The sequence below is a fragment of the Tubulanus polymorphus genome, chromosome 7 (genome assembly GCF_964204645.1).
Source record: "Tubulanus polymorphus chromosome 7, tnTubPoly1.2, whole genome shotgun sequence".
Lineage (NCBI taxonomy): Eukaryota > Metazoa > Nemertea > Palaeonemertea > Tubulaniformes > Tubulanidae > Tubulanus > Tubulanus polymorphus.
The window spans coordinates 16532918-16543140 of record NC_134031.1 but is presented as its reverse complement, the minus strand read 5'-3'; the positions used below and the strand labels follow the sequence as shown (position 1 = coordinate 16543140).

Genomic DNA, 10223 nt, shown 5'->3' with positions numbered 1-10223 from the left:
CCTCTTTTATTCAATTTTCATGTGAATTTTGAAGTCCTTCTTGAAACATCACTATAAGTCCAATAAGAAACATAAGACATTTGTGTTGAATTCAATCTTTTAAACTGGTTCAAAACGGCTAGATCTGGTGGAATTGATCCGTATATTTTCGACAGTGTTCTTATCTTAACAAAAGTCCATGAACCGTCCGATGTCCAAAAGGCTTGATGACGCAGTCTGACCATGGAGGTGACGTTTAGTTATGACACGTCGAAATAATGTTCCCTTTTCCCGAATTTTGCATTTTCAAGCTTTTCTCGTCCGAATAACCACCTGAAACCCCTTGTAACAGAAAAAACGGAGACCTTTCTTTGCCTACTGGAGACATAAGAACATGTTATTACCGAGAATAATCAAATTAATTTAGTTACTCGATGTGGGTGGCATATACTAAACGAAGAAGTGCTAGGCGTTTTATTATTATTTCCGTTCATTTGTTTGTCTCGAATAGAACCTTACGTAGAAATTCACACCTTAACTAAAAGCTATTCTATTTAAAATAACATTGACGGCGGTACTTTTGATGCTATTTCCTGGATCTAGCGCGAACTCGTTTCTCGAACACTCGTTTATTATTATCTATCGTAGGCTGTAGGCTGTGTGCACGCGTGGTGTTTATCACATTTACTATCGGGTCGCGTCGCGTCGACTATTGGTTTCTCTCGGCATAAACAGCGCGTTGCTACAGCCTTCTGTAACATACACAGACGCAGTCAATCGCCATGTCGTCGTATCGGAAAAAGGTCTTTTCGGGGATATTCGTGTTTTCACTCGCTGCTTTAGTATCCGCAGCCATCACCGAAAGACTTTTCGATGTACCCTTAGCCGAAGTCGGACATTTCTGGTTGAAAACAAGTGCCAGTGCGGGACGTCGTTTTTTAGCTGATTGGTACACCCCGAACCCGATTATCTTCGTAGCTTCATTCGTTGCATGCCTCGCTTTTGTTTACGCTTGGCACTACGTGTTCGTGAAACCTACCAACCGAGTGAAACTGTTGACAGATCTTGGATACCGCGTTGACGACTACTCGCAGCCTCAACACGTCAACCGCAAAGATGCGGCGAATATGGCTCGTAAAATGAAACTGATAGGAGATGTGCCCCCTGTTTATCCAAACGGATGGTATGGCGTTTTAGAATCCATGTACGTCAAGAAAGCGCAAGCCAAATATGTGACAGTGATAGGTAAGTATATCGATAATTCACGATGAATGCAGCACAGATTTTCAGCAATCCAATTATATCTACACTACCTAACCAATGTTATATATATCATACGATGTTTATTATATGTATATGTTTTGCTAGAAAAATTCAAATATTTGTTTGACAAAATGCAGTTTTTGTATTTAATTTTCGCGTTGGCCGCTGCCGCTGAGATCACTAATCCTTTATATCATACTTTCAATTAATCAGATTTTGCAGACAGGTGCCGTGACCTGCTGGGGAGTTAATCAAACTTCGAAAATCCGATCCGTGCAGGGAGTTTTGAAAGAATCATTACCGTGGTCCTCTCATGATACAGGGGCTTAGTCCAAATCTCATTGTGTAACATTAATTTAAAAGGTTTGACATTTAAACAGAACTGCGATCAAAGAATATCATATTTTTATGGGTTATTGTAATAGGCCAAATCTGTTTGCCTATTGTTGACCTACGACGTGCTATGCTGCTTTTATAAGCTGAAAAAAACTCTTATGACAGAACTGGAATTTTACGTTGAAATTTTGTTTAGTGTTCTGTTTGACAAAGCCATCGCTATGGTGGGGCCCGTCAAAATGTCCATTGAAAAGTATATTTCCGTCTTTTGCGCTCAAAGACAAGCATTATAGGCCCGGCCAAAAAACTGTTCGTCTGGGGCATGAAATATCTTTCAGGGATGCTTCATAAATCCACGACAGCTCCTACACTAAATTATTTTCATAAAAAAATGTTTTTTCCTCAATGAAATCTGACAATATTTTGGAAGCAATTTCTGTTAGCACACTAAGATTGACACGCATACATATATTTTGTGTAATTGTGTGTAGAGGCTTTGAATCTTTATAAGATATTACGTTTATAACTTAGCAGGGGTGAACTCTCCTACTGAATAGATGACAGCTATTTTTAAGCATTAATTACTGTACGTAAACAGCCATGGTTTGGTGGGTTCCATTTCAATATTATCAAAGGTCGGATGAAATGACAATCGTTTCAATGCCAGACGTGATATGAAGGTTCTAAAGGGTATAGATTTCACTGATTTTGGTCACTAACTTATTCGCAATTCTGACCACCAGTTCTGATTTTGACCCGCGATAGTGTAGTTAACAATAAAATTATCTAAACTCATTGTTCCTCGTGCGTGTACGATAGCGTCACTATAAGATTTTCATTCTGGGTTTTTGAAATCTGAATTTTCAATCTAAGCAGCAATTAATTGCCTAACCACCGGTTTCAATCTCCTCGAGCCCATGGCTTCGTTTTTCATTTTCGTTATTTTTCGTTATGTTTCGTTTGAAAAGTTTCTGATAAAGTCACAATCTTTCAATTCATTGAATTTTAGCTAAGTATTCTTTTTGAAGCCTTTGAGACTTTCACCGATGGGTCATCGAGCATTTGATGTGTGTATTTACACTACTTTCCCTGTCACTTCGATCTTCAGTTAGTTTACGAGTGGTGCCTCCTTGTCCTTGATGATTCTCATTAATAGATGTAGTTTGTTGGTTTACCAGTGATTTATGGTCATTAACCAAATCTGTAGTGGGAAAAACGCACTTGACATTCAATGCTTTGGCAGGAAAATGCTTTTCTCGTGAAAATTGGTGAATCATTTTCTAAGGGACCGGAAAGAGATAGAATTTGTAAAAACTCTCAATTTCGCTATACAATACAAATAGTATAGCGTCATCGTACCTCTGCGAATGAATAAGAACCCAAATAGACCAAAACCTTACTTCAGACGGGACAAATCCAAAGCATTATTCAAAATATGATTTGAAATTTCGCTTTCGATTTTTGGCCTCAACACCTGATTTTTGTTTTTCTCACGTATTGATTTTGTTATTCGCACCGCGACCGCGTCCAGACCTGACTCATCCGCGCGATGACATAATACTCTATTTAGGGACATGTCACTTGAGCGATTTTTATTTTCTACGCCGTTTTAGGACCGCGATAATTGCGACGAGTTCATCTTCATAAAAGTCTCACGGCCGAGAGGAAACCCGTCGCTGACGACGTCGGCGGAGATTTTTCGTATACATTTTACGACCGACGAACATTTTGTCAATCATCGAATCGCCTGAATATGCAATAACAATTTCGGTTTAGCTATTCGTCGCACATTCGCCCCCGATCAAGAAACTCGTAAAAGATGTTTCGTATTTCTCGCGAATTTTGACTGCGCACGACTTTATTCGAAGAATTAAAGAGACCAGACTCGTAGTTTGCATGAGAATAGTTCATAAAATCTTCATGGAAACTTTAATGGTGACGTTATTTTTTGTTCATACTCGCTATTCTGAAGATTCTGGCGGGGACAAAATGAGAATTTTTTTTCGGGAATTGTTACCCGGCATCAATCGGGTTCGCATTGAAATTGTTATCTCAGTTTACTCTTCGGTGGTGTTTTATTGCTCTTGCTAGGTACATACACGCGGACACAGACTGCTCTTCAAGTTCGCCAAATAATAATTTTATCGCTTCTTTAATCTCGATCTTCAAATGTCGTTTCCGGGACCTTCGTATTTCGTTACTATATATAGTCAATTCAGATCGTTTCGTCCCTAAAACCCGGTCGTCGTATTAAGAATATATTTTTCTTTTCTCATTTTTTTCTATGGGGGCGAGGCGATACTTGTCCATAGAATCGCTATGACTACACCGCAATGATACAGAAATATCAAACGAATTAAGATCGAGTTATTTCTTATTTTTCTCCGCACACGTTGGTCTATACCCGATATGTGTAATGCTTGTCAAACACTTTCGACAACGTAACTTTACAAACGCATTCGCATGTATTAGGTATATTTACATAAAAGTGAATGCGCGATCAAATACTTGTTTTGTCAAATACAGTATTTCGGAGTTTTCACGTCATTTAATAGTATTCGTTCGTTCCATTCATAAGCGTAAAATCGATCTCGGAAACGATTGCGATTTTAATTGGGTCATGATTTATAAAGGAAGCGTATACCTTTTCCTCATATCCAAAACTTAGATATATATGTACATGTTTAAAAAAATTCTCGACAATTAGGCAATTTTTGATGATATTTTAAATCATCAGCGCCACTTTTGGGGGAAGGGGGGTGCATTCATATTCAATTTCTCCAGTTCTAGTTGCAAACCTCACTTTCTTTCTCTATATGGTCTTATTGAACCGTCTGCGCGGTTTTCAGACGTCGGAGGAGCTTCTTACTTGAAAACGATTCCGAAATGAAAATATTTTCTTGTTTCACATTTGGATTGCGGTTATTTACTAGATTCAGGGGGAAAAGTCTGATGTATATATATGTCTATATATGTAAGAGAAAAATAATCACATTTTCTACTCGTGGTGCACTCGACCGCGATGTATTTTCCTGTCTGTTGTGTCACAGTGGCAATCGAACCCTAGCGAGCGTGTAAGGCTATCTGTTAACTAAAAAAGAGTGACTATAATGGGATTACGTCGGCTGATTGAGAACTGTTGACTTGATGGCCGATTGTGCTTGAACTTGTTTAATATTTCCCTATTAGCGCTTTAGACCTTTTTGTGTTAGACCGCCTCCGCCGCCGCAGCCGATTTCGAGTACGCATCTTTGCATGCGTGCATGTGGTCACGTCGCAAAAATATTATTTACACAAAATGTTCGGGGGTTATGTGAAAATTATGTTTCATTCAATCGGTGCTTTCTATTGTCGGGCGAATTTTTTTCTCGCGAAACAGGTTTCTAGGCTATGGAGCGTTCTAGAAATAAGTGCGTTGTTCAGGCCATGATCGGAATTTTCTGCTCCATATGTTTCAATGATTGATGACATTTTTTTATATTTTTGTTCGTCGGAAAAATTTATTGGGTCGATTCCATCTTTTGAAAATTGAAATGACTTCAGTGAAATCAAGAACCAAGTTCTCAGATCACTTAACGCAGACGTGCTCAGTTACCTATTACACTTGTAATTTCGATACCCTTCATAAATAAATTTCATGAATGTAACAAGATTGTATGGCCTTCGAAATGTATTTTGGATTTATATTTATAAGAAAGACAATGAAAGGGATTGGTGCATAAATACGAATGGTTGCTTTTTGGTAAAATTTAGTTACCCTTCAAGGGTATGTTAAGTTGTCCTCTGTTTTCTGTCTGACTTAAGATAAGTCTGTATTTGGTACTGTTGGAAGTTTCAGGTTCGGTTGCGTTGAAGTTTTAAAATAGATAGAAAGAGCCTTGCCATCAAATATGTCTCAATATTCTTCAAAAATTGACTTAACATTTGTACCAATCCCTTCAATTATCGGTTCATATATAATCCAACTATTCTGTTTTGATACCAAAATGATATTTGTTTTGCCGAATCAGAATTAAAAAGAAAGAATTGAATTTAAAACTGTTGCTGCTCGCTTTCGAAAGCTACCATGGACTGACTCCTGATTTTCTCCGCAAACTTGTCCCCCTTCTCGTCAACTAAGATCTGGATCGGACAATTCACTTATTACCAACCTTTGGTGGACGATCTCTCACATTTTTTGCTCCCATCCTCTGAAATGCTCTAAAAATATTAATGAACCTGATCTGGATTATCTCGAAAGGCTCCTAAAAACATAACTGTTTACTGGATTACTTTATCATGGTTTTGAAATTTGAATCAGCGGAAATGGCGCTATATGAATATTATTTCATCAGCATCATCATAAAAATGCACCAAAACATCATAGAATTTTATATCTTTTTTTAGGTCAGAATTTGGCCGTTTTTCGAGGAGAAGATGGCAGGGCGCACATAATCGATGCTTACTGCGCCCATCTCGGAGCCAACCTGGCTATCGGCGGACGCGTAAAAGGGGATTGTCTCGAATGTCCATTCCACGGCTGGCAATACCGCGGCGATGATGGCAAATGTACGAAAATTCCATATGCACAAGGAAAAGGTAGATATATTTCATCTTTCAGCCCTCCCCGCAAAATTTACAAATATTGAAGCCGTTGGTCTATTTGTTGTAAGATTTATGATTATTTGAATTAAAAAAAAAACTCTTGATAGCTGTTGAATATTCCGATCAGAATTTCCCGCAGTCCATGGTCTATAAGTTCGATATACCGGTATACAAGAACATTTCAGTTATTCTCAACACATTGATAAGATCGTTCAGATAATAGTGATAAAAGCTATTATTATCACTTGGTCATCAGATCTCTTCGAATGAATATTTAACGCATGACTTTACCGAAATTCACAGTAGCAAATTCATCTACAATATTATGATCATTACGAATTTTTAGTAGTAGCTGAACAGAAACGTGGGATAACAATTCCCCCTAGCTAATTTTTTTGGCGGACCCTCCAAGGTCATGCACGTTTTCTTTTTTTGGCAGACCCTCCAAGGTCGTGAATGAATTACTTCGAACAAAACACACAATTTTCTATGAATATTTACATCGAAAAAGAATATGAATAATGAAAAGTGCACTCGATGAGAAGAACAGGGTTTTATTCCATATCCCTATTTTGGTGCATTTCTTTTTTATAAACCCCTTGAAAACAGGTTTTTGCTTAAGCCGCGCTGTCCGTTCGGCTTTACACATGAACGCGCGTCGGTATCAAGCATTGCCATTCGTACTGATCTAGGGGTTAATATGTTTGCTAGAAGATGCCGATTGCGGGTCATGTCGATTTGAACAGGCTTCAAGGAGGTATCATCATCGATCAAACTTACCGTCTGACTGTCGATTTTACCTTTCAGTTATACCGATTGTTATACGAACCACCATTCAACTGAGCAAACCCAAACAACTGGATTAGTTCCCAATTTAAAGCCCATAGCATATCATTACATTTACAACATTGGTTTTATTATTTCATCGCCCAGAATGGAAAGCTATAAAGATCAGACATTTTTATGTTTTGTCGTGTCGTGTCTGGGTTTATCGTTTCATAAATCTTCATGTCTACCAACTTTTGTCTATGATCAGTCCAGTACTACATAAGTCTGATGCGATAGCAACTAAGTCGAAAACTATATCTACAAGCAAATAACGTGTGAATCTTCATATGTTATATGCCTATAACATAATATGCCCTTTGCGACAAGTATTTTCATCAATGTTTTCATGTAACTACGCAAAACTGTTGTCCGAAAATAACATGTCCCATAAAACCAGAAAAACGAGTTTTCTACTTGTTTTCGCTATTGATTAATTCACGCCGATTGGAATAAGCCGTTTTTTGCATTTCACGAAATCTACTCAATCGTACTTGGCAATTTTCCCATTTCGTCTGCGTGTTCAAGAACTTTATCCGAAATTCGTTTGATCCACTTTCTCTAATAAACGAACGATTCATGTATTTTTTCTAATTCTGAATTTTGGTTTAACGCCTTTTTTTAGTACCTGAAATGGCTAAAGTGAAATCGTGGCCAGTAATGGAATTGAACGGTTGGATATACTTGTGGTTTCACGCTGAGGGCGCTGAACCCTATTGGACACCCCCTGAGATTCCAGAAATCACGTCTGGCCAATATACCTATCGAGGGCGTACCGAACATACAATAAACGCACATATCGAGGTTAGATAAGAATTTTCAAAAGTTTTATATTTATCTCAAAATGAAATTCACGACGTATTGCATTACGAAAGTAATTTTTCTTTCTTTTTTTAAGGATATACCCGAAAACGGCGCCGATCTGGCGCATTTAGACGCTGTGCACAGCCCGATCATACCCGCTGGATCTGATCTGAAATCTATGTACAACAGCATCTGGTCGTTCGCTAAACACGAATGGCACGCGACGTGGGGACAATATTCGGAGCCGGACAAACACGTCGGAGCTTTAGAACTCACTCACACGATGAGATTATTCGGAATCCGAATTCCGATTTTGGACGTTAAAGTCGTGGCAAAACAAGTACGTAAATCACCGAAGAAAACATAGATCATTACACTGAATCTCCAGGGATTACGCCGGTTTTATTGGTCCCTTGAGAATATTTTATTTTCCAGAGCGAGATAAAGGCGCGCAGCGATGATACCATCTCATTGATGTATATTTTGTCTCTTTCAGATCGGTCCTTCGATTGTTTATCTCGAATTCAATAGCGTATTGGGTAAGGGCGTGTTCGTGCAGTCTCTGAATCCGGTCGAACCGCTCGTGCAAAAAATGATTCATCTGTGTTATTTCGACTGGAAAATTCCGACGTTTGTTGCTAAGATATTTCTCATCGGCGAGGCTTTACAGGTTCGTGAACGCGTTCTCTAGAAAATGCTTAATCAGGCCCGTGCCATGTGGGGTTCGGGGTTAGCGAACGAACCCCCTGGAATTTCCGAAGTACCCTTCAAAGTCAGTGTCAAAAAATTCGGGTCAAGATTTTGCGAAATATGGATACAATATTAATCATGTTACTTTTTGGAAAATGAAAAGCAATCCATTCTTTAATGATTTATTCTGGTACCCGGACACTTCATATTTGACGTGACCTTTATCAATAGGAAAGTAGCCCTTTTCACGGCAAAAAGTGCCCTTTTTCTTGAGATAGAGTTGCCCCTCCAAAAAGCTCGGTACGGGCCTGTTAATGGAAGAAAAAAATACTGTTATGTTTTTGGAACTGTATTTATGATATTTCAAACGAAATTGGTTATAATTTGACCTACTATACGTAATGAATAACTTATTACTTACTAATTACTGATAGGTAGTTATCAGTGTATGTGGTATTCAACTTTTTTGGCCATCAATCAATCCTTAATAGGATTTCAAAACGCCGTGCCAAGGAACAATCGAAACCCATTTGGTCTAAAAGGTTTATTCGCTACACGAATCGGAACCGAAATTGGTACTTCGATTTACGATTTCAGAATCAAACAACCTGTTTCGGTCCCGGCAGAGGTGTGGTCGGTCTGTGAGGGGATACCAAATCAACCAACCAAATAAATCGAAGGACAATCCCTCTATTTTAAGATCATACATAAATTAGTGTCTTCTGCTATAAACTCTGACTCTGATTTTTTCATGCAGATTGATCGCGACATAAATCAAACGACAATCCCTATTTTAAGATCATACATAAATTAGTGTCTTCTGCTATAAACTCTGACTCTGATTTTTTCATGCAGATTGATCGCGACATAATGATTTGGAATAACAAGCGATACGAAGGACGACCGGTGTTCGTGAAATCCGTCGAGGATTCGCAGGTGCAGAAACACCGACGCTGGTACTCGCAATTCTATTCGGAGAACAGTCCGCGTCTGAAATTTCAGAAAGATACCTTAGAATTTTAAACGCGCGCGCAAACGCTCTCGGATGCAGGCGGACGCGCTAGATCTCTCTGTGATTGTTCATATCGGTTTCGAATGTTTTATAAATCAAAAATGCTGTTATTCTCCACGTAAAGGAAATTAAAATCTAACGTTTGCGTGACGTATCTTAAAAGAAACGTAAGAATTTATAGAATACTCTTCTGTATATTCTATCGTGTATTATGCACTAGTGTTAATAATCGTTATTTCGCAATAACAATGTAAATCCTGTGACTTTTAATCGATGTAAAAGTATGTTGAGATCTAGTTTGAAGAAATAGCTGAAATATCTGAATGCTGACCTTTCTTATTACAATGTTGTAAAATATATCACAATCTCATGACGAAGAAGGGCGTTATTAGTGGTTGTGATTTGTCATGATATTGTGAACTTTGATAGCGTCGTACATTCTTCATGTTATGATGTGATCAAAAAACTAATTCTCGGTTCCTAATAGCGTTTTGTTGCAGGGTTTCGTTGCACGTAGGAGTCCAAGCTCGAAGTTGCGTAGCACTTCAAAGTTTTGAAGACAGCAAATTCAAGTGTTATACAAAACCTATTTGAGAAGTGATGCCCTCGATGTATTGTGAATATGTAATGTTTTTTATGTGATATATGTAATATGAACACAAATATATATATGAATATATATATATATATATATATATATATATATATATATACATTTATTATACACATA

The 10223-nt window shown here is 38.0% G+C and overlaps 1 protein-coding gene across 1 annotated transcript; it reads left to right on the top strand.

Annotated features, from left to right (window-relative positions):
- Positions 1 to 600: 600 nt before the first annotated feature.
- On the top strand, positions 601 to 10150 carry LOC141908106 (cholesterol 7-desaturase nvd-like). Its single transcript, XM_074797943.1, has 6 exons — positions 601 to 1224; positions 5965 to 6156; positions 7613 to 7791; positions 7886 to 8131; positions 8288 to 8461; positions 9337 to 10150. The coding sequence occupies exons 1-6, from the start codon at positions 762 to 764 to the stop codon at positions 9502 to 9504; spliced, it is 1422 nt and encodes a 473-aa protein (XP_074654044.1). The 5' UTR covers positions 601 to 761; the 3' UTR covers positions 9505 to 10150.
- The last annotated feature ends 73 nt before the right edge of the window (positions 10151 to 10223 follow it).

What these genes read in the sequence shown, in the direction of transcription:
- LOC141908106 (XM_074797943.1), top strand. Translation starts at nt 762, where the DNA reads ATGTCGTCGTATCGGAAAAAGGTCTTTTCGGGGATATTCGTGTTTTCA. An exon ending in CAATAAACGCACATATCGAG is followed by an intron (nt 7,792 to 7,885) that starts GTTAGATAAGAA and finishes TCTTTTTTTAAG; the next exon opens with GATATACCCGAAAACGGCGC. An exon ending in TTAAAGTCGTGGCAAAACAA is followed by an intron (nt 8,132 to 8,287) that starts GTACGTAAATCA and finishes TGTCTCTTTCAG; the next exon opens with ATCGGTCCTTCGATTGTTTA.